The sequence below is a fragment of the Amblyraja radiata genome, chromosome 5, assembly GCF_010909765.2.
Source record: "Amblyraja radiata isolate CabotCenter1 chromosome 5, sAmbRad1.1.pri, whole genome shotgun sequence".
Taxonomy (NCBI): Eukaryota; Metazoa; Chordata; class Chondrichthyes; order Rajiformes; family Rajidae; genus Amblyraja; species Amblyraja radiata.
This window is the reverse complement of record NC_045960.1, coordinates 75,273,754-75,299,091: the sequence shown is the minus strand read 5'-3', so window position 1 is coordinate 75,299,091 and position 25,338 is coordinate 75,273,754. Positions and strand designations below refer to the sequence as shown.

Here is a 25,338-nt window from a genome sequence, read left to right as displayed (position 1 = left end):
TATTATTTTTGACAGCATTTTTGATCCTGTACAAATTATTTCAACTTGTTTCAACAATTATTTCAACATTGCGTTGAGAGGTGACAATGGATTGTGTGCTAGTGAAGAGTTTGATGTTGTTTTGCATTTTAAAACACAACACTTTCACTCTTTGAACTTGCCTTCTCAGCTGTGAATCCACAAGCTGTCACTTCTCTGCTCACTATATAAAACAGGCTTCTGGTAACGCAGCAGTCAGCTGGTCTGCAGACTTAAACTCAGGCTACGATTTCCGAATCCACGATGGAGAATCTTCTGAAAACTCTGCTGGAAATGGGTGATGATGTGGGACTCATGGACATGGATATGATTTCTTCCATCGGCTGGAACGATGAAGAAGACAAGTTTGAGTCTAAGCAGGATCCATCACATCGCAGTTTCTTACAAGGATCGTCTTTTGAATTATACTCTCCTCCTATGACACCCCTCTCAGAGACGAAAAACAACGTGCCCGTGGGAACTCGTGACGTTGAATCCTTGCGGCAGATCTGGGCCATTGAAGAGAAGGGAACGTCATCCCGGAGGCTCCAACAACTGCCCAGAGCCAAGATGTCAGGTAAACGCCGGATGAAAGCAAGCGAGAGAGAAAAGCTGAGAATGAGGAGGCTGGCGCATGCTCTCCACATGCTGCGGACTTTTCTACCACCCGTTTACAGCCAGCGTGGTCAGACTCTCACCAAAATCCAGACGTTGCACTGCGCCATCCAGTACATTTCTGAGCTTTCCACATTACTGGCACAAGGAAGACATCAGAATTCAGGACATAGCATGTGAAACGATTGCGTTAAAAGAACGCGTTTTGTACAAATGGACTAAGAATTGATATTAACTGTAAATTTAGATTAGTTTAGCTCAAAGTTTATGTGTTACTGGACAACTTGTATTAACCATTAAATATTAATGTAAAAAAAAACTATCATTATCTATCAGTATATTGAATAGTTCATACTTATGGTAAGAGAGATTGATGCATTCTACAAATAATCTTGAGATACTTTATAACAAATTTTATCTGATTAATGACTACAATGTTTTATTTTTTTGTGGCAACACCAATAAATGCTGAAACGATGAACATAATATAATTGATATGTCTTTTATATTCACTCCAAGATCTAGCTTTCAGTTTCGTAATATAACATAGGATTACAATTCACAAAGGAATGTAATGAAGATAAGCCTGAGACATAAATCTTTGAAGTTATAAAGGAAATTGAATGACTGAGAAAAGCTTACTGCATCTTGGGCTTCATGAATTGAGGCACAGAGTATGAAATCAAGGGGACCCGTGTAAAATCTCTATTAGACATGGGTTCAGCTGCAGCTGGAGTGTTGCATCTATTTCTGATCTCCGAGCTACTGAAAGTATGTGCTAGTCCTACAGAGAATGCAATAAATATTTAGCGGTTTGGTCCTGGGTGTGAATGGTTTAAGTGCTGCGAATAGAATGTCGAAGCTGGTGCACTACTCTGATGAGGGGTGGTTTGAGGGAATTAAGGTGATTGGTAAAAGTACCAGGCCTGACATGAGGCAACAGCTTTCTCATGCAGCAAATAGTAATGGTGTCCATTTCCCTGTGGAGAAGGATTCGGAATGGGATTTGATCTTTGTTTTTAAAGGGAATGACCCCTGTCCCACTTAGGAAACCTGAACGGAAACCTCTAGAGACTTTGCGCCCCACCCAAGGTTTCCGTGCGGTTCCCGGAGGTTTTTGTCAGTCTCCCTACCTGCTTCCACTACCTGCAACCTCCTGCAACCACCTGCAACCTCCGGGAATCGCACGGAAACCTTGGGTGGGGCGCAAAGTCTCCAGAGGTTTCCGTTCGGGTTTCCTAAGTGGGACAGGGGTTTATTAGATGGACACTTCAGGGAGAGCAAATCCCAGGGCCATCAGAATTGCTGGCACTGATTTGTGAACAAAATAACCTACTTCCATGGTAGTGGAAGTGGTGGAGCTTCTGCCTCACAGCGATCTGGCTTTCAGTCCTAAACTCTATCTGTGTGGATTATGCACCTTCTCTCCCTGTGACCACATGCTCCAGGTTCTCTGGTTTCTTCCCACATCCCAAAAAAGGTGCTGTTAGGTGAATTGACTATTGCAAATTATCCTCAGTGTATGTGGGAGGTTGGAAAGTAAAGGGAAATTCATGGGTTACGCAAAAGAGAATAGGTTACCAAAAAAAAGGAGGGGTATGGAAATGATATGATCACTTTGAAAGCAGAGTGACCTCCCTCTATGTCATATGGAAATGGAAATATGAAAATGTTGTAATGATTCCAGGCTTGCATAAATATCAATTCATCATTATTAAAACCAATTTGAATTATCATTCCTGGAATCGCTTGCTAGCTTTTGATAAAGTTAATGGTCATTATTTTTTGAAGCTCCAATACTAGTAGTAGGTCTTGGATGTTGCAACTGATTTGCTGGAAAACCACGGTTGTGCTGCGGAATGGAGTTTTCTTTAACCTGATGTTCATCAGTGAACTACTGTTCATAAGTTCATAAGTTAAAGGAGCAGAATTAGGCCCTTCGGTACATCATCTATTCTGCCATTTAATCATGGCAGATCGATCTTTCCCTCTCAACCCCATTCTCCTGCCTTCTCCCCCATAACCCCTGACACCCGTACTAATCAAGAATCTATCAATCTCCGCCTTAAAAATATCCATTGACTTGAATATTGTGCGGAATGCAGCACTGATTTTTCTGCGATATGCAAGGTCCAGTTTGTGGCACAAATCTTTGAAGAATTCTATCCCAAGTTCCGACATAAAAGTAGCCCCAACTTTGGTCACACTTGCAGGAGAGTTTGCAGGAGGTTCACCATTTGAGCACTTTTCTGACCTCCCTTTTTTCACTTCATTCACTGCATAAAATAGATGAAGTAGAACCCAGTGATGCAGGCATGCTGAAAATAGCAGAGCATCAGGGGAACAGAGAAGACAATAGCCAAAAAAAAACCTTTTACCTTTTTATTAGAATTTCCATATTAATATGTGATTTGGCTAGCACTTATCCTGAATACCTGCTTAATAATCTTCAGTAACATTTTTACAAAGTCTACCAGTATCTTTTCTACTGTTTGGTTTAGGTTTAAGTTTCTTATGCACTAAGTACACTGACAAGCTTTGTTTTGCATGTTATCATCTACAAAAATGAATTTCACTGCACCTCGGTACATGTGACAAATAAAGTACCATACCATAACAAACAGATGAGATATTTCAGACATAGATACAATTAGATCAAACTCAAGTACAATCAGTACAAACTCAGGTGTAAAAATGAAGATGCAGAGTGCAGAATATGGTTCTCAGCATTTTAGCGCATTGTCGCACTTCAGTTCCTTAGACAAAGTCCAATGACCACAATGGGGTAGAGATGAATTGAAAGGTATCCTAGCTTATGGAAGGCATGTTCAGCTGCCGGATAACAGAGGGAAGACACTTTGGATTGGTATTAATCTTTAGGATGCAATTCTAAAACTCTGAAATTGGTTCATTATTTGTTCTAGATTTTCCTCTCAGATTTCCTTATTAATTACATTTCTTCTTCATGGGAAAAATTATTTAATTTCATTTATTTCTTATTAGTTTTTTTCCATGTTAAGGGGTCTTGTATTTGCACGCAGGAAATCGCCAAAATATTTAAAGTTGGAAAATCTGATAATCCAGCATCTTTGGACATTAATGCTGCCAGACCGGCAGATTTTTCAGACTGGAAATAGACACAAAATGCTAACTCAGCGGGACAGGCAGCATCTCTGGATAGAAGGAATGGGTGACGTTTTGGATCGAGAGCCTTCTTCAATTGAGATCCTGAAGAAGGGTCTCGACCCGAAAGGTCACCCATTCCTTCTATCCAGAGATGCTGCCTGTTTGCTAAATTATTCCAGCATTTTGTGTATATCTTCGGTTTAAGCCAGCATCTACAGTTCCTTCCTGCAAGATTTTTCAGACATTATACATTTATTCACTTTTTTGGATATTACGTAGTAGTATATTAACATTTCCAGTGTGAGTTTAAAGAACTTACTGGAAACAGCTCAGGTCTGTTTAAAATGAGCTGTGTGAATTGGATACTGGTGAGTTTAAAGGGAGCGCAGAAAACAGAAGCAAGTGAGCCAGGTGCCTAACCATTAGGTTTTCTGAAAAATTGGATAGCGGATAATTGAAGTTTTAGATAGGTTGTATGTTATGTTAACTAACCGTGAGCATGTTGATTTAAAATCACTTACGAAGGGCGGTCACGGTGGCGCAGCGTAGTGTTGCTGCCTTACAGCGAATGACCCGGGTTCGATCCTGACTACGTGTGCTGTCTGTAGGGAGTTTGTACGTTCCCCCCGTGACCTGCGTGGGTTTTCTCTGAGATCTTCAGTTTCCTCCCACACTCCAAGGACATACAGGTTTGTAGGTTAATTGGCTTGGCAAATGTGATAACAAAATTGTCCCGAGTGGGTGTAGGATAGTGTTAATGTGCAGGGATCACTGGTTGGCGCGGACCCGGTGGGTCGAAGGGCCTGTTTCTGCACTGTATCACAAAACTAAACTAAAATAGCTTTGATAGATATTTATATGAAAAGCGGTATATTTTGATATTAAAAAATGCTTCAAATATTTCCACTTATCACCACCTTACTAGCTGGTGGTGATATATCATCAAAATTAAAACTTTTTTGTTGGTGTCTTAATAATAATGTGGGAGTTGGCTTTTATTAAATTATCCAAAGAACTGGTTTGAAATTCATCAAAGTAAAGTGAACTTTATTACATAAAGAATTGCTGAACAAAATCATAATGGATCTTCGAGGCACTATCCTTATTTGTGGTGAATAGGTTTCCTTAAAGTTCTTTATCTTTTGATCCATACTACAAAGCCTGGGAGTCTTAGTGTAAAATACAGCTAACATCTTGGCATAAAACTGCAACACTAAGAGGTTGACTTTGAAAGCTGTCAAGATAGTTAGTTTCTTTGGTGAAGAAATTCACACTGTCCTGGTGGGAGGTTTTTCTTCAAGGCTGGAGGTAATGTAGGAAGGAACTGCAGATGCTGGTTTAAACAGAAGATAGACACAAAATGCTGGAGCATCTCAGCGGAACAATTTCTGGAGAGAAAGCATGGGTGACGTTTTGGGCCTCGACCCTTCAACAGACTAATGAAGTAGTGTTTGAAAATATCTGTTATTTTGTAGTAGTCCATGTTATGTCTATGCAGAATATCCTGCTATAATCCAAATGCACGTCACCTATCCATGTTCTCCAGGGATACTGCCTGACCCGCTGAGTTACTCCTGCACTTTGGGTCTTTCCTTGGGAAATCCGTCTTTTCTCAAGTCTAATATAACTTCAAAAGTGCAGCCATTGTATTTGCTTGCATACAACATTCTGTTGAAATATTAATCGCAAAAGAGCTGCAAGAAAATGTGCAGTATGGATTTCTTTGGACAACCAAATTTGCTTTATCTACATTTTATGTATCAGTAATCATCTGAATGACATGGTGGAGCAGTTTTGAGCACAGGCGTAATTTGAAATCCTGTGCTCTTCTGGTATAATGCAGTATTTGGTACCAAGAATGTTGTTGTGATCATGAAATCAGATGAGATGTCATAATGTTTGTATAGTTAGACCTCAATTTGCTTCTTACTCATCCAATAGCCATTTTAACAGAGATGGGATGGGCTGGCATCCAATAGATGCCTGGAGACATGGCAGTGGTAGAATAATACAATGAGGTTTGTAGTATACCTCATATTTACCCACCTTTTAAAATTTACTGTAACTCGAATAAGCTTTCTAGTTGTCAGCTAATGTTTGTCAAAGAGATGTGAGGTCTGTGGGAACCAGATCATTCACTAAAGAGACGAGAAACTGCAGATGCTGGATTCTTGAGCAAATACAAGGTGCTGGAGGAACTCAGTGGGCCAGGTAGCATCTGTGCAGGGAATAATGAGATGATGTTTCGGGCCTGGACCCTTCTTCAAATGGATGGAGTGGGAGGTCGCGGGGAAAGGGAGGTGGGGGTGGGGCAAAGTATGACAAGTAGAATGGGTGTGAAGGGTTATGGGGGGAAGGCAGAAAAATGGGATTAGGAGGCAGAGATCAGCCATGATTGAATGGCGGAGTGGACTCGATGGGCCGAATGGCCTAATTCTACTCCAATGACTTGTGAACTTGGTAGCTAGATACAGGTGAGGGGGGGGGGGGGGTGTTTGGCAGATGGATGGAGTAGGTGACAAAGGCGAGGGATGTAAAGGAGATAAAAAGATAGGTAAGGAAAGAAGAGGAGTTGGGTCAACAGGCCTGTTTCCGTGCTGTGTGACTATGATCCTATGAGAAGGTAGGGAAATGTGAAGCTGCAGAGAGATACAGGTGGAAGGGGACAGTGGGGAGGGGAAAGAGAGGGGATAAAAAGGAAATGGGCAGTGGAAGATGGTGGGAGGAATATGTGTGCACCGGGTTGGAAGAGAAGGGGAAAGAAAGAGAAGGCGATGAGGGTATTACTTGGCACTGAAGAATTCAATGATCATGCCACGGGGTTTGAGCCTACCTAGGCGGAAAATGAAGTGCTGTTCTATCAATTTGTGTGTGGCTACACTTTGGCAATGGAGGAGGCCCCAGGCAGAAAGGTTGGCATGGAAATGGACAGGGGAGTTAAAATGGTTAGCAATCGAGAGATCCAGCAGGCCTTGGTGGACAGTGAGTAAGCAATCGGCTCGTAACGAGTGCCTCATCTGTGCTTGGTCTCTCCGATGTAATGGAGGCTGCATCAAAAGCATCAAATGCAGTACATGAAGTTTGAAGAGGGGAGCGTGAACGTCTATCACTCCTGGAAGGGCTGCTATGGTCTCTGGATGGAAATTGAGAGAGGAGTTGTCAGGCCACGTGTTACATCTCCTATGTTTAAAGGGAGAAGTGCCTGGGGGAAAAGTGGTTTGGGTGGAAAGGGATGAGTGAAACAAGGAGTTGTGGTGGAACAGTCGCTACAGAAAGCAGAATGTGGTGGAAACAGAAAGATGTCACTGGTCACATTGAAGGAGTGGATATATTGGATATATTGGAGAATAATGTGTTTGAGGCAGAGACTGATGGGTTGAGAGGTGGGGACTAGAGGAACTGTTTTTATACCATTTAGGGGGACGGGGGAGTTAAGGTAGTCAAGGTTGCTGGTGTAGTCAGTAGGTTTGTAGTATACCTCAGTCCATAGACTATCCCGGTGATAGAGACAGAGAGATCAAGAAAGGGAAGAGATAATCGGAGATAGTCCAAGTGAATTTGAGCTGCTCTGCTCAGACTATATTATATGGAATCAAGCAATTGCTCTTGACTAACAAAATGGCCTCCAGCAGGCTCAGATAGGAATGAAAGCAGATAGTAAGTAGATAAGAAGGCAGAGGCTTTTTAAGTGAAGTGATCAATTCACATACTTTAGGAAGGGAATCAAAGAATATGAAATGGAGTTGGGTAAATCTGTATGGGTGCTGTGAGAGTCAATTTTTTATATGTGTTGAACATCTTCAGGTAACCTTAAAATCCTAATTCAGCGCTTGCTTAAAGAACACTCGTAAAGCCTGTAGCAAAATCAAAGGCTGGTGTTACAGTAATTTAGAAGCTTGCACTGGTTCAGTAGGTGTGAGGCAGTAAAGCCACTATTCACAGCCCTGCCTTGAAACAGTGACAGATGTCTCTGCACCTACGGCCCTTAATTAGAAGCGTCTGAAACTTCAACTGTAGGTGACATGCAGTCTACATTATCCATAAGGGACAGAAGCACAGACTTCCGGGCATAATAAAAATGCAGATGCCACCATGGGTCTCTTCTGTATGAAAGGTTCAACTTGAGTAATCATCCGATTCTAAATCACTGCTCTGGAAGCTTTAATCATTCTTTGGTGGTGACGAGAGGGAGGTGCCTTGCTGAAATTCTCTCCTGTCACCACAACAAATAATTGTGGTAAACTAGAGTCCCCTCAAATCCCACAGGCCATGCTTATACGGGTGACAAATCACCACTGCTCCTTTACCTTCGGGGTTTCTCTGTTGCTTTGTCTGAAACAGACGAAATTGGGAAGATTTGTCGGCTTTGCACTTGTCACACACAACCACTCCACATAAGTGGTTGAAGGCAGGGTGGGGGGAGGAATAGTCAAGGTAGCTGTTGGAGTCAGTGGGTTTGTAGTATACGTCAGGTCTATCCCTGTGATTTGTCAGATTAGAAGAGACTTGGACATATTGGTGGAGAAAAGGCTGAAGAAAGGTCTCGACCCAAAACATCACCCGTTCCTTCTCTCCAGAGATGCTGCCTGTCCCTCTGAGTTACTCAAGAATTTTGTGTCTATCTTTGGACATATTGGTCCTCGGCTAGAAATTCCCCAGACACATGAACACACAGGAGAAGCTGAAGAAATTGTGCAAGGTTTCCTGACTCCCAATAACGGATTATCAACCTCAAGTACATAGATCTGGGATGAAGAATAATGAGGACTGAGTGTGCGTCAAAAACTTGTCTCTCCCTAAAATGTTTCATCTTCATTTATCTGAAATGCTGAAGTATTGGGCAAGTTCTGTGAAGTAAAGATTATATGAGGCTCATTAACGTTGCCAGTGTATGAGGGATTGGCCTGGCCACGCGATGTTTCAGCGTCCTCCGCTGCTGCATGCCGCTGCAGGGTGCATTTGTTCCCTGTGATCAGCCACTTGCTGCGACCCCGATCTATGTGAGCTCCAGGCTGCTTCAGGTCCTCCAGCTGCCCACACCGCCAAGTCGATCACTCCGACGTCTCCTCGACATCGGCCCATGAATGAGCCGTCCTTCACCTCCGACGGCCATCACTGAACTTTCGTGCGCGGGGAGCCTCCCGCAACCGACCCAGAGTGTAAAGAAGTGTGAGGACACTCAATTGTGGAACTTCTTAAAAATAGTACCAGGATGTTTAAGCACGAAAAAACTCTGAAATAGGCAGGCTACTTCTTTCTACTTCTTTGTATGTCTTTACCTACATCGTCAGGAACTTTATTAATATTGTCAGTTACTTTGTTGAAAACCTGCAAGTTATTCACTAATGTTTCGCCATGTTTCTCAAGGGAAGTGATAGATTGTGGGAAGTTTGTGAAATTGGAAGCAATAAACACAAGATCGAGGTGGAGGGACCTTTTCTGCATGATTTCACTGACAATCCTGACTGTAGCAGATTCTTCTTCTTCAAAACAGTTGACAATTTCTTTTATCTTTTCAAAATTTGCAGCATAGTAGAGTACAGCAGAGAGCCATGTACCCCACCTAGTCAAAACGGGCTGAGGAGGTAGCGGAATCTCATGTGCATTTCCTTGAACAACTGCACACGTGACGGTGCTTTGAGGAAGATTTTCTTGACATTGGAAACTAGGCGATCGACATTTGGAAACAAGCTACGTATGTGCTTGGCAATTCTATGAAGCCCTTCAGCTAAGCATGTAAAATGCAACATTTTGGGGAATAAAACTTTAAGAGCACAAGCAGCTTTTTTCATGTACGGAGCTGCATCAGTCACAAACAGAAGAACATGCTCGTGTTTTATACCTTCTGGCCAAAGTACTGCAAGTGAAGATGTAAACAACTGAGCAATAGTTGAGCTGTATGACTTCTCCAATAATTTTGATGTCAACAAATACTTCTTTGATGGTTGACCTGCTCCCAGTGTACCGAAGAGCACATTGGCCACATATCTCCCCACAGCATCGGTTGTCTCGTCTATTGATATCCATATTTTGTTGCATGCAACTTCATCTCAAATTTTCTGCACAACAATGTTGAAGTTGCTGTCAACATCATTTTTCTGTAATGATGACTCGCTTGGTAAATGTTCCTCTATGTATATCTCTAAAAAACCTCTGAGAGATTTGTTTTCCAATTTCCACAGTGGAATTCCAGCGACAATAAATGCCTTGCACAGATCACTCAAACACTCAGATTTGCGACTGGAGCCAGCAGTAAATGTAGTGAGGAGACAAGCTTGGGTATTTCACTTGGGTACTCTACACCCCAGCGGTATCAACATTGACTTCTCTAATTTTAGATACCCCTTGTCTTCTTCCTCCTCCTCCTTCCCAGCACTCCGTCTAGTCCTGCTGTCTCTGCCTCTTCCTTTCGAAAAAGGGTCTCGCCTATTCCTTCTCTCCATAGATGCTGCCTCACCCGTTGAGTTTCTCCTGGATTTTTTGTCTACCTTCGATTTTTCCTGCATCTGCAGTTATTTCTTAAATAGATCTTGGAGAAAACTGAACCAGCGGGCAGCGGCACGAACGAATGAACGACCGACGGTGGTGCCCACGGTTTCGCCCCAGTGGTGGAAATTTTCATGCAAGTTAAACTATATTAACATGTTAATAATAACTCATTAATATTTTTGGGTTAACATAGAAAAGGTAATTGTAATCATGGTACAACTGGAGAAAATAGAATGACCTTTCAGCAAAACGGCAAAAAAAGGCATTATCTTCGTGAAATCATCAAAAAAGGCATGGAAAGGCACATGGCATTTATGGCAAAATCCTGGCTCTACCTATTTTAAATTATTTTGTTAAGAATACATGTAGAGACCATAGAATTAGCCTCTGCAAGGTACTGCATCGTCGATCAAACTGAATCTAGTTAATTGCGTATCACCAGATGGCAATGTGAAAATCCGGCTTGGATCATGGATCGGGATGGCAATAGCAAAACAAGACATGAATCAAATCAGCAATAGTGATTGATCTACACAGAGGACCTCCGAGTTCCTCCGAAGGCACAGGAGATAAGCCCCCAGCCCACTCACCGGCATCGGTCATTTCCGGTGTTTGCCGCCACCGCCATCTTGAAGGGATGTTTATCCAAACAAATGGGGGATATTCTTGATATGCTTTGTTGAAGGTAGCAAGCTTTTGGGGTGTCAGGAGGTGAGTCACTTAAGGCCGGATTCCTCAGCCTCTCAACTGCACTTGACGCCACGTCAATTCTGTGAATATCTGCTTGAATGGTGATCAATGGTGTCTCTTTGAATGTTGATGGTGAGGGATTCAGTGGCCATGCCGTGTGATGTCATGGGTAGACAGTCAACTCTGTATTGTAAGAGAAGACCATTGCCCAGCACATGTAGTACACATTTATCAGCTTGCGCCAGTACGATGTCAGGGTCTGTGCGCAGGTATGTACTGGTTTATTTGCGACAGGGCTGAGAATGGAACTGGGCCTTGTATCATCATCAGTAGAAGGCTTAGGAAGTTCGGCATGACCTCAACAACCCTCACCAACTTCTACAGATGCGCTATGGAAAGCATTTTATCGGGTTGCATCACAGCATAGTTTAGGGACGGCCCCATCCAAAGCTGCAAGAAATTTCAGAGAATTGTGGACATAGCCCAGAGCATCAAGCAAACCAACCTCCCATTGACTCCATCTACACTTCACACTGCCTCACCTAGGCCACCAGCATAATCAGGGACCAGTTTCACTCTCACTTCTCCCCTCTTCCATCAGGCAAGAGGTACAGAAGTTTGAAAATGCAACACTCCAGATTCAGGGACAGTTACTTCCCAGCTGTTATCAGGAAACTGAACGGTCCTCTGATCAGCGAGAGTGTAAGCCTGACCTCCCGTCTACCTCACTAGAGCTTTGAAATATGGTGCATGATCCTGGCCCTAACTACGATACGATACGATACGATACGATACAAAACGATAGAACTTTATTTATCGCAGGAAGGAAATTATTCTGCCAACAGTCATAAAACACAAGATCCAAGTCAAGTCAAGTCAAGTTTATTTGTCACATACACATACGAGATGCGCAGTGAAATGTAAAGTGGCAATGCTCGCGGACTTTATGCAAAAAGACAAACAGACAAACAACCAAACAAACTATAAACACAATCATAAACACACACATATTCTTTTACATATTAAATATTGGAAGGAAAAACGTTCAGTAAAGTTAGTCCCTGGTGAGATTTACAGTCCGAATGGCCTCTGGGAAGAAACTCCTTCTCAACCTCTCCGTTCTCACCGCATGGCAACGGAGGCGTTTGCCTGATCGTAGCAGCTGGAACAGTCCGTTGCAGGGGTGGAAGGGGTCTCCCATGATTTTGTTGGCTCTGGAGTTGCTCCTCCAGATGTATAGTTCTTGCAGGGGGGCGAGTGAAGTTCCCATAGTGCGTTCGGCCGAACGCACTACTCTCTGCGGAGCCTTCTTGTCCTGGGCAGAGCAATTCCCAAACCAGATGGTAATATTTCCGGACAAGATGCTTTCCACAGCCACTGCGTAGAAGCACTGGAGGATCCTCGGAGACACTCTGAATTTCCTCAATTGCCTGACGTGGTAAAGGCGCTGCCTTGCCTTACTCACGAGTGCTGAGGCGTGTGATGTCCATTTCATATCCTCAGAGATGTGGACTCCCAGATATTTAAAACAGTTCACCCTATCCACAAGATCCCCATTTATCCTCAATGGAGTGTACGTCCTCGGATGATGTGCCCTCCTAAAGTCCACGATCAGCTCCTTCGTTTTTTTGATGTTCAAGAGGACGCTGTTATCCTGGCACCAGAGTGCTAGACCAGCCACCTCCTCCCGGTAGGCCTTCTCGTCGTTGTCTGAGATCAGGCCCACCACCACAGTGTCATCAGCAAACTTAATTATTGAGTTGGAGCTGAAACTAGCCACACAGTCATGTGTGTACAGGGAGTACAATAGGGGGCTGAGGACGCAACCCTGGGGCGATCCTGTGCTCAGGGTGAGGGACTTCGATGTATTCCCTCCCATCTTGACTACCTGGGGCCTGGCGGTGAGAAAGTCCAGGACCCAGGCACACAGGGAGGTGTTGAGCCCCAATTCCATTAGCTTCCCGGCCAGTCTGGTGGGGACTATCGTGTTGAAGGCTGAACTGTAGTCTATGAACAGCATCCTCACGTAGCCCCCCTTCTGGCTGTCAAGATGAGAGAGAGCGGTGTGCAAGACCTGGGAGACCGTATCGTCCGTGGATCTGTTCGGACGGTATGCGAACTGCAACGGGTCCATGTTCCGAGGGAGGAAGGTGCAGATGTGTTTCTTCACCAGCCTCTCAAAGCATTTCATGACTACCGAGGTAAGGGCCACTGGACGGTAGTCATTCAGACAGGCTGGGGAGGCATTTTTTGGTACCGGTACAATGATAGATTTTTTGAAGCAGGCAGGGACCACGGACTTTTCCAGGGAGAGGTTGAATAATGTAGTGAGCACCGGAGCTAGCTGCGTAGCACAGGACTTGAGTACTCGCCCCGAGATGCCATCGGGGCCTGCAGCTTTTCTCGTGTTCACCCGTGTCAGAGCCCTCCTCACGTCGTGCTCAGACAGCGAGAATGTGTGCACATTCCTCCCTGCAGCTTCGGTAGCCAGCCCGCTGGCGGTATTGTCGATAGTCGGCAGTCCTGGAGTGGTGTTGCCCCTCTCGAAACGAGCATAAAAGGAGTTCAGGTCATCAGCTAGGGAGGTGCCGGCACTTGCGGATGAGGGAGGGGTGCTCCGGTAGTTGGTTACAGTCCGTAGCCCCTGCCACATGCTTCTGGTGTCCTGCTGCTCCATCTGTAACTCCATCTTGTCTCTGTACCTTCTCTTTGCGTCCTTCACCGCCCTTCGCAGTCGGTAGGACTCTGCCTTGTAGACGTCCATGTTTCCTGATGCCAGGCCCGAGTTGTAGGCAGCGGTGCAAGCATTCAGGGCCACACGAACAGACCTGTCTACCCAGGGTTTTTGGTTCGGAAAGGTGCTTACTCTTACCGTGGGGACGATGTTGTTGGTTATTGTTGCGATGAAGTCCGTGACTGCTTCCGCGAACTCACTGACGTCACTGGAACTTGCTTCGAACATATTCCAGTCGACATCACTCAGTGCATCTTGCAGCATGGCCTCTGACTGGTCGGACCATCGCTTTACGTCCCTCGTCTCTACCGCTTCCCGAACTATCCTCTGTTTATACTCCGGCAACAGGAAAATGGCAGCGTAGTCAGATTTTCCTAGGGAATGGAGTGAAACGGCCTTGTAGCCTTTCCTGAACGGTGTGTAGCAGTGGTCCAAAGTTCTCTCCCCCCTGGTGGCACACGTGATGTGTTGGTAGAAGTTCGGCATGATCTTCTTGAGATTTGATTTATTAAAATCTCCAGCCACCACCATAGCTGCATCTGGATACTTGTTTTGATGTCGACATAGCACATCGTGTAGGGCCGATAGTGCCACGCCGGTGTCCGCCTGCGGTGGAATGTAGACGGCTGTGACGATCACTGAGCCGAACTCCCGGGGAAGGTAGAATGGGCGGCATGAGATCGTCAGGTGCTCCAGGTCCGGCGAGCAGGAACGGGAGAGCATCTTGATATTTCCAGGATTGCACCAGTTGTTATTGGTCATGAAGCAGACTCCTCCACCCTTGGATTTCCCAGATGCTTCTGTTCTGTCAGCACGGTAAACAGTGAAGGACTCAGTTGGGCAGATTACCTGATCCGGAATCAGTGAGGTCAGTCATGTTTCAGTCAGGCAGAGGATGTTGCAGTCCCTTATGTCCCGCTGGAATCTGACCCTCGCCCTGAGGTCATCCAGCTTGTTTTCCAGGGGCTGGACATTCGCCAGAAGAATGCTGGGCAGAGGGGGACAAAAGGCTTGGGCTCTCAGCCTATTCCGAATCCCCCCCTGCTTCCCTCAATGTTTTCTCCGGGTTTTCCTTGTAGCCGAGTTCCCATTGTTGCTGCAGTTAACATTAATTAAATTAAATTAAAGTGAAGAGTGGAAAGGATTGGGGATGTGCAAAGATTGGGTGGGGGTGGGGGGGTGGGGGGGGGGGGGGGGGGGGTGAGAGGAGTCAGTCTACCCCACAACAGAAGCGGGAGGAGTGTACAGTCTGATATCCGCAGGGGAGAAGGATCTCCTGTGACGTTCTGTCCTGCATCTTGGTGGAACCAGGCTGTTGCTGAAGGTACTCCTCCAGTTGGCCAATGTGTCAGGGAGGAGTTGAGCTGTATCATCCATGATGTTACGCAGTTTGAGGAGCATCCTCCCCTCCATGACCACCTCCCATGAATCCAACTCCACCCCTAGGATGGAGCCTGCCTTCCTGATGAGCTTGATAATCCTGTTGCCATCTGTGGCCTTCGCCCTGCTGCCTCTGCAAAACTACAATAGGCAGCTGCATTCATCATTACTTTCATTGTGTCAACAAATGTTTTCTCCTCAGCATTCTATTAGTGATAAATCTCAAAGGTTTTCACAAGTGGCTCAACTGCTCTTGCAAAGATGGAATGGAAGTGTATACACAGTGCCTTTCTATGTTGAGCCTTTACTATGTCTTTCATGAAGGAGAAGACCTTATTCAGCGCGTATTTGTCTTAGTATGTGCCTCTGTGAACAGCCCGTAGAGGACAGAGTCCTGTGTTACACATGAACCTCCACAAATATCATTGCATCCTTTTCCAGACCTTCTTGTCAAATGCACAATCCAGATGGAGGTGGATGGTGCTCGTAACCTCAGCAGCAGCATTTTATGAGGCTGAGATTCTGGCTCTGAATAATCTGAGGGTGAAGGTTCTGATCTCCACAAACCACACGAGGCTTCGATGTTGGTGTGAAGGCTCGTGAGCTAAGACTTTCAGCCAAATGACTTTGACTGTCTGTTCAAGGTACTATCCAACAGCTATCTGGGCCTGCAGGATATTCCGTGCAGAGCAGTAACTGATTGACTTCTGGTCTAAGGTGTTCTTCTGCACAAAATGGTAAGGATAAATGTTGTCCACAAGGGTTATAGCTAATTTAAGGTAATTTGAGCAAATGCAGCACCTTTACTTTTAAATTTGACACCAAGACTGAAACATTGCAAAAGATTGTTAATGGTTTGTTGGTAACTTTGGTTACAATCAGATTGTGTACTTAAAGATAATGAAAATTCATGTTGTATACAAACAGAAAATGTTTTTGTTCTGCAGGTTACTTCCCTAATCATATGTAAATCAGCTCCAAATGCATCATATCTAATGATGAATTTGCATCTCATTGACTGATATTCATCTCTTTTGGGTTTCAGTCACGCAGTTACATCTAGTTATTCACATGTATAATATTTCATTTTAAGGCACCTCAGACACCATTGACTCCACTCAACACTGTACCTATATTGGGTAAAATCAGGAACAATGTTTTCTATGACCAAAGATAGACACAAAAAGCTGGAGTAACTCAGCAGGACAGGCAGCATCTCTGGAGAAAAGAAATGGGATGCTGCCTGTCCCGATGAGTTACTCCAGCTTTTTGTGTCTGTCTTCAGTTTAAACCAGCATCTGCAGTTACTTTTCTACCAAGACTATGAACTTACAAGGAGATGAAAGTATTTACAATCATGAAGGGTATAAACTATATCATGAGAAACTGAGCTGATTGGAATAAGTCATGAGTGAAGAGGCTGAAGGGAACGAAAGTGATTGGCAAAAAGTCTTCTTTATGCAGCAAATAGTTAGGGGCTGCAATGCACGGCTGGAGAGTGGGGGGGGGGGGGGGGGGAGTGTAATGGAAGCAGACATTATTGTATCGTTCAAATGGGTGCTGGATAAGTATCTGAAGGAAAGACATTTGCAGACGATAAGGAGATTTGTAGACAGAACGGAAATCTTGAGCACCACACAAACTGGAGGAACTCAAAGAGTCAAGCACCATCTATGGAGGAAATGGTCAGTCGACGTTACATGTCAGGACCTTTCTTCAGACTCGCAGACGACCATTCAGGTTGGGATCCTTCTTCAGAATAAGGACGAACAGGATCACTGTTTGTGGAGCAAGCACAGACCTGGCTGGTCAACCATCCTCCTCCAGTGTTGCCACAGTTCCAGTATCCGTGATTGTGAATGATCAGGGGCGCTGCATGATTGGCAGCCCCGCCAACAGTCTGTTTCTTCTACTATTTTTTAATTTCTAGTGTGTGTTAAAAGTTTGTGTAGATGTTCTCCGGTTTGTTTTATGTGGGGGGGAGGTGGTGGGGGTCAGAGGAAACATTTTTTATCAGTTTCTTATCTTGCCGGAGATGCGATTATTTTCTGGATCTCATCTCCGGTCGCTCTGCGGCCTAACATCATGGAGCTGGAGGCCTCCTCGGACTGACTTGAGCCCTACCGCAGGGTGTGGACTTAACATCGGAGCTGATCCCTTGCCGGTATTCACTTGAAACGCAGCCTGCGGACTTTACAATCGTGAGCTCACAGTCTCGGGAGAGGCCGAGTCAGGAAGCTCCAATGATGCAGAGACTTGACCAGCCGCGACGCGGGGTCCGATCACCGGCGCGGGGAGTTGACATCCCCCCCCCCGATGCAGGAACTGATCGTCCCGTTGCGGAGAGCCCAAATGCCTCCGGCTACGGGAGTCAAGATCGTCCCGTCATTGGAGAGCTCGAGGCTCCCGACCGCGGGAGAGCATAGAAGGGAAGAGATTTTAACTTTTTTTCGCCTTCCATCAGAGTGAGGAGTGTGGAGGAGTCACTGTGGTGGATGTTTATGTTAAAATGTATTTTGTGTGTTCTGTAGCTTTTTATTTGTATGACTGACTTGGCAAATTAAATTCCTCGTATGTTGACAAACATGCTTGTGATTGTGATTGTGATTGATTGGGATCTTTGCAGGTCATAAAATTTGGAATGGTTGTCCAAATCTAATTATTTTTCGATGTCAAATCATAGGTGATCGGATCCTCGGCCTCGCAGACAATACAAGCCAAGTGGAGCAGGTGTAACGACATTCACTCCTGGGGTCAAAAACTTCTCCTGAAGTACATGTGTGATAAGAACTGTATTTACGAAGTGCTACAGGACGTAAGAAAGCCTTTGTTCCTACCAGAGGACTGGGAGAAATTCAGAAAATTCTGGACGTGTTCTAAAAACCTGTGCGGACCAACTGGCGGGAGTTTTTACGGACATTTTCAACCTCTCACTTCTGAGGTCTGAGGTCCCCACCTGCTTTAAAAGGGCATCAATTATACCAGTGCCCAAGAAGAGGAAGGTGACATGCCTCAATGACTATCGACCAGTGGCACTAACGCCGGTGGTGATGAAGTGCTTTGAGAGGTTGATCATGGAGCAAATCAACTCCTACATCGACAAAAACCTGGACCCACTGCAGTTCGCGTACCGCCACAACAGATCAACGGTGGATGCGATCTCGCTGGCCCTCCACTCCGCACTGGACCACTTGGACAACAAAAACTCATATGTCAGGCTGTTATTCATTGATTACAGCTCGGCATTTAACACAATCATCCCCTCCAAACTGGTTACCAAACTCGCAGAACTGTGTCTCTGCGCATCCCTCTTTAACTGGATCCTCGACTTCCTCGTCCACAGACCACAGTCTGTTCGTATTGGTGGAAATGTGTCAGCCTCAATAACAATCAGCACGGGAGCACCTCAAGGCTGCGTGCTCAGCCCCCTGCTGTACTCACTCTATGCCCATGACTGCGTAGCGAACCACAGTGCGAACTCCATCATCAAGTTCGCTGACGACACCACTATTGTGGGGCGTATCACTGATGGGGATGAGTCAGAGTACAGAAGAGAGATCGAGCAACTGTCCATATGGTGCCAGCGCAATAACCTGGCCCTCAACACCAGCAAAACCAAGGAACTGATTGTGGACTTTGGAAGGAGTAGGAGGGGGACCCTAGGTTGGCTGGGTTAGTGGGCAAATGCATGGCAGATGATGTATAATGTATATAAATGTGAGGTTATCCACTTTGGTGCCAAAAACAGGAAAGTAGACTATTATCTGAATGGTAGCCGATTAGGAAAAGGGGAGATGCAACGAGACCTGGGTGTCATGGTACACCAGTTATTGAAAGTAGGCATGCAGGTGCAGCAGGCAGTGAAGAAAGCGAATGGTATGTTAGCATTCATAGCAAAAGAATTTGAGTATAGGGGCAGGGACGTTCTACTGCAGTTGTACAGGGTCTTGGTGAGACCACACCTGGAGTATTGCGTACAGTTTTGGTCTCCTAATCTGAGGAAAGACATTCTTGCCATAGAGGGAGTACAGAGAAGGTTCACCAGACTGATTCCTGGGATGTCAGGACTTTCATATGAAGAAAGACTGGATAGACTCGGCTTGTACTCGCTAGAATTTAGAAGATCGAGGGGGGATCTTATAGAAACGTACAAAATTCTTAAGGGATTGGACAGGCTAGATGCAGGAAGATTGTTCCCGATGTTGGGGAAGTCCAGAACAAGGGGGTCACAGTTTAAGGATAAGGGGGAAATCTTTTAGGACCAAGATGAGAAAAACATTTTTCACACAGAGAGTGGTGAATCTGTGGAATTCTCTGCCACAGAAGGTAGTTGAGGCCAGTTCATTGGCTATATTTAAGAGGGAGTTAGATGTGACCCTTGTGGCTAAAGGGATCAGGGGGTATGGAGAGAAGTCATGTACAGGATACTGAGTTGGATGATCAGCCATGATCATATTGAATGGCGGTGCAGGCTCGAAGGGCCTAATGGGCTACTCCTGCACCTGTTTTTCTATGTTTCTAGGTTCTATGTTCCGCTCCCTACATTTAAGAGATCAATCTGATGGATTAGTATTTCAACATTACTGAATGGCAGTGAAAGTATTTGCAAGTTATATTTAAAATTAAAATATATTGGTATCATTTACATATCTGTGCTGCTAGTCTTTCAACAGGATGATTAAACTAGCCAATCACATGTACACTTACCAGGAATTGAACACTTCCGGTTGAGACGTTGTTCATATCTTTGTAACGTAGTTTACATCAAACCACCTTTCATACATTTGGTAAACTCAGTCCGTGGGGAAGCTTTGTTTTCCTGCCCTGTTGTAGCACCTGAAAGAACAGAAGATGGGAAAAAATGTGAGTACAAATTATTCTATTCATTTTGTTCAAAGTTATGTATATTTCTTTGATAATATTCTCTAGTCCTTTTATATATTTTTAATATACTTTTTGCAGTATATATATATGTACTGGATACTGTAAATATACTGTGCAATTTTTGTTATATTCATATATATATATGTGTGTGTGTGTGTGTGTGCGTGTGTATATAAATATAGCAAAAAGTATATATATATATATATATAATACGATATGATAGCACTTTATCGCAGGGGGAAATTGCTTAAATATATAATGCAAAAAGACGAATACAGGAATAGAGAATATATATATACTATAATCAAATAAATAAACATAGCTTTGAACAATATATTTATATATTGCAAAAAAGTATCTTCAACCTGTGGTGGATAGAGTTCTCAAATGGATTTTTAATGGTAAACTATAAACTCCCTTATCATCCAATTACCTAAAAAAAAACAATTATGCACAATGGTTTTTAAGGAGGCTGTCAGCCTGAGAAATTATCCTTTTTGTTATATTCATAAAGTCTCTGTGGGTTCACAGGCTAAGCTGGCATTTAAAGGTCCATCTTTAGTTGCTGTTGTGAATGTGTTAGCGAGCAGCCTTCCTGAACCGTTGCTGTCTGTGAGGTGTCGCTGCTATTAGGGCAAGATTTCCAGGATTTGGACCCATTGACAGTGAAGGAACTGACATATTTCCAAATCGGGATGGTGGGTGGCTTGGCGGCAACTTTCAGGTGGTGATATTCCCATGCTTTCTCTGCCCTTGCCCTTCCAGCTTGTAAAGGTTGTGGATTTGTAAGATGCTATCTGAAGGGTATTTAGTGATCAGCTATGATCACAATGAATGGCGGTGCTGGTTCGAAGGGCCGAATGGCCTCCTCATGCAACTATTTTCTATGTTTCTATGAGTTTCTGCAAAGTACCCTACAGATGATACAAACCACTGCTCCTGTGTATCAGAGTGAATGGTTGTACATGCTGTGCCTATCAAACAGGTTGCTATGTCTTGTATGGTGTGAGGCTTAGTGCAACTTTGTAGAAGATGCACTCATCTGGTCAAGTGGAGAATATTCTACCATGCTCCTGACATGAGGTTTGTAAATGGTGGACGGACTTTGGGAAGCTCAGAGGAGAGTTACTCACCACAAAGTGATGGACGGGAAGCCTCTGACCTGCTCGTGCTGCTATGTTGTGCATTTTTAGTTTAGTTTAGTTTAGACATTCAGCGAGGAAACAGGTCATTCGGCCCACCGAGTTTGCACTGACAAGCGATCCCTGCACATTAACACTATCCTATACACACTAGGGACAATTTACACATACCAAGTATACAAATCCAAGCCAGTTAACCTACAAACGTGTGCGTTTTTGGAGTGTTGGAGTGTGGGAGGAAACCGAAGATTGTGGAGAAAACCCACGCGGTCACGGGGAGAACGTACAAACTCCGTACAGATAGTTGGGATCGAACCTGGGTCTCAGGTACTGCAAGTGCTGTAAGGCAGCAACTCTACCGCTGCGCCACCATGCCACCCATTTGGCTACTCCAGTTCTGCTTCTGGTCAATGGTAACCCCAGGATATTGTTATCGCGGGGGATTCGGTGATGGGGATTCCCCACAGCCATCAGGCTATTAAACCTGGCTCGGACAAAACTCTGATTATTAATAACCCATTTTCTGTTATTTGCACTTTATCAGTTTATTTATTCATGTGTGTATATATTTATATTATGGTATATGGACACACTTATCTGTTTTGTAGTAAATGCCTACTATGTTCTGTGTGCTGAAGCAAAGCAAGAATTTCATTGTCCTATACAGGGACACATGACAATAAACTCACTTGAACTTGAACACTTGAACTTGAACTAATGCCATTAAATGTCAGGGAGTGATAGGGAATTTTCTCTTGTTGGATATTCTCAATACCCAGTACTTGTGTGGCATGAATGTTACTGGCCACTATCAGCTCAGGATATTGGATGTGGACTGTCTCATTATCTGAGCAATTGGGTACGGTGGATATTGGATGCGGACTGTGTCTTTATCTGAGGAATTGTGAATGGTGCTAAACATTGCACAATCATCAAGGAACACATTTACTTCTGACCTTATGATTGAACAGCATCTCTGGAGAAAACGAATAGGTGACGATTCAGATCGAGACCCTTCTTCACACTGAGAGTCAGGGGAAAGGGATGACTAGAGTGGAGGAGGAACAGAGAGGGAGGGAATGCAATGTTACTTGAAGTTAGAGAAATAAATATTCATACCGAAGATAGACACAAAATGCTGGAGTAACTCAATAGGACAGGCAGCATATCTGGAGAGAAGGATGGGTGACGATTCAGGTCAAGTCTTCTTCAGATTGGGAAGGTTTAAACCAGCATCTGCAGTTCCTTCCTGTTGAATATTCATACCGTTGGGTTGTAAATTGCCCAAGTGAAATATGAGGTGCTATTCATCTAATTTGCTTCATTTGAGTTTCACTGTCTGTATAACTCGCTAGCACCAACTCCACAGCCAACAACCGCCATCGGGGGCTCCCCTTTCCTTGATCATTGTTGCTTCTGTGGAGCAGGATTTTGCTAAGTAAATGCCGCTTCACTACACCATCAATTATCCCTTCCGTTGCTTTCCTGGTGATCAGGAGTAGACTGATGAGGCAGTAATCGGCTGGTAGGATTCTTCCTGCTACTTGTGGATAGGACAATATTTCACACTGTTCAGTCGATATTAGACGCCAGTGTGTAGCTATACTGGAATAGCTTGGCCACGGGTGCTGCGAGTTCTGAAATACAAGTGCTATTGCTGGAGTGTTGCCAAGACTAACATTTCCACTGTTCATTTCAATATTTTCATAGATTTTTTAAAACTTTCTTTCAGGTGTGTCTCAGAATTATGGATGTGCAGCTCCTTGTGATTGTGACTTGCATTCTTTTGAACTCGCTCTCAATTGTGAGTGGACGCTCTTTGTATTTTGTGTTGAGCAAACATTATTGTTAACATCCAAGGTACACAAAAATGCTGGAGAAATTCAGCGGGTGCAGCAGCATCTACGGAGCGAAGGAAATAGGCAACGTTTCGGGCCGAACCCCTTCTTCAGACTGATGGCGGGTGGTGGGGAGAAGAAAGGAAAAAGGAGGGCTGAGGGATGGGAGGAGACAGCCCGAGGGCTGAGGAAGGGGAGGAGACAGCTAGGGCTAAATAAATTGGGAGAATTCAATGTTCATGCCCGCAGGATGCAGACTCCCCAAGTGGAATATGAGGTGCTGTTCCTCCAATTTCCGGTGTTGCTCACTCTGGCCATGGAGGAGACCCAGGACAGAGAGGTCGGACGGGGAATGGGAGGGGGAGTTGAAGTGCTGAGCCACCGGGAGGTCAGGTAGGTTCTTGCGGACCAAGTGGAGGTGTTCGGCTAAACGATCGCCTAGCCTCCGCATAGTCTCACCGATGTAGATCAGCTGACATCTAGAGCAGCGGATGCAATAGATGAGGTTGGAGGAGATATAGGTGTACCTCTGTTGCACCTGGAATGACTGCTTGGGTCCTTGAATGGAGTCGAGGGGGGAGGTAAAGGGACAGGTGTTGCATCTCTTGCGGTTGCAACGGAAAGTGCCCGGGGAGGGGGTGGTACGGGAGGGAAGGGAAGAATTGACAAGGGAGTTACGGAGGGAGCGGTCTTTGCGGAAGGCAGACATGGGGGAAGATGGGAAGATGTGGTGAGTGGTGGGGTCACGTTGGAGGTGGCGAAACTGAAGGAGGATTACTTGTTGTATGTGACGCTGGTGGGGTGAAAGGTGAGGACTAGGGGAACTCTGCCCTTGTTGCGAGTGGGGGGATGGGGAGAGAGAGCAGTGTTGCGGGGTATGGAAGAGACCATGGTGCGAGCCTCATATATGATGGAGGAGGGGAACCCCCGTTCCCTGAAGAATAAGGACATTTCAGATGCCCTGGTGTGGAACGCCTCATCTTGGGAGTAGATGTGGCGTAGACGGAGGAATTGGGAGTAGGGGATGGAGTCCTTACAGGAAGCAGGGTGGGAAAAAGTGTAGTCTAGATAGCCATGGGAGTCAGTAGGTTTATAGTGGATGTCGGTTAACATTGATGTTAACATCCATGTCAATTTATTTTAACAATGAATTTAAAAATATTTTAGTCATGTATTCTTTTATGAATTGTTTATAACTTTTACTAGTCATGGAGTCACATAGCATGGAAACAGACCCTTCGGCCCAACTCATCCATGCCGACTAAGATGGCACAACTAAACTAGTCCCATTTGCCCATGTTTGGCCCATATCCCTCAAAAAAATTCCTATCCTTGTACCTGTCCAAATGTCTTTTAAATGCAGTTATTGTACCTGCCTCAACTATCTCCTCTGGTTGCTTGCTTCATATATCCATTACCCTCTGAGTGAAAAAGCCCCTTAAATGTTGTTATTATATCTAAATGGAATAGGTGAATACATTCACAAAGCATAATATTGAGTTGACATTTATATTTTTAGGAAGTGGTCTAAATGTTATTGTATCTATAATCCAATTGACGACAGAAAACATGAAAGAGAATGAACAAATTGTAGATCCTATGATTTCTCTGATACTTCCTGTACAGTGTCTTGTACAGTGCCTCTACAAGTGCATGCATTTCATTGTAATCGATCCTGGTTTCAAACATGGCTTTAATTTATGTCAACCATTTGATCTATCTTAGGACATTTTTCAAATAATCTTGTCAAAGCCAGAAAACATTCAGAGAACATACTGAAATAATACATTTAAGTTGGTAAAATGGATCTAATTAAAAGGATTTTACTAAATTACACATCTGACAATGTTGCAGTAAGTCGTTGGTCATATTTAAACATTAATATAATGCTGTGAATAAGCATTTGGAGGCAGAAGAAAGTGATAATAGAACTATAATGAAGCAGAAAAAAAAGCTTTAAACTGCATTCCACTGTTCTTAAATGTCATATTTCCAATTTATAGGAAAGTATGAAAGGGAAGTCTAACATTGGTAAGTAGTACAATGTACTTGCATGTTTGTATCATTAAATGATGTTATTGATTGAAGGATTATGGTAAACCTACAAAAACACAATGTTTTCAAATGCAATGTCAGTAAATTGCATGTTCTACAGACAAATCATAATAAATAAATTATTACAATGTGGTTTGTGCAGTTCCACAGAGACCTGTAATTAAGGATTGGTAAGCTTTTCTAGGCAAATAATCTATTGGACCATATCTCTAGTCTCCATTGAGTACCTACCAATCTTATTCAATATCACGTGATGTGACAACCTCCTTGCCCCAGAAAACAATCTACTAAATGTTTTCACCCACAGTTTTTCACCCAAAGTTGTGAATCTGTGAAATTCTCTGCCACAGAAGGCAGTGGAGGCCAA

At 44.2% G+C, this 25,338-nt stretch overlaps 1 protein-coding gene and 1 long non-coding RNA gene across 2 annotated transcripts; both read left to right on the top strand.

The window, feature by feature from the left end:
* The first annotated feature begins 282 nt into the window (after positions 1-282).
* msgn1 (mesogenin 1) lies at positions 283-813 on the top strand. Its single transcript, XM_033022074.1, has one exon. The coding sequence runs from the start codon at positions 283-285 to the stop codon at positions 811-813; it is 531 nt and encodes a 176-aa protein (XP_032877965.1).
* An 18,996-nt stretch (positions 814-19,809) lies between these two features.
* Positions 19,810-24,947, top strand: LOC116972852. The gene is made up of 3 exons (XR_004411922.1): positions 19,810-19,915; positions 22,811-22,882; positions 24,920-24,947. It is a non-coding gene; the product is annotated as an uncharacterized LOC116972852 (long non-coding RNA).
* The last annotated feature ends 391 nt before the right edge of the window (positions 24,948-25,338 follow it).

Bases quoted from the DNA above. Each gene is read 5' to 3' on its own strand.
- msgn1 (XM_033022074.1), top strand. From the start codon at position 283: ATGGAGAATCTTCTGAAAACTCTGCTGGAAATGGGTGATGATGTGGGA.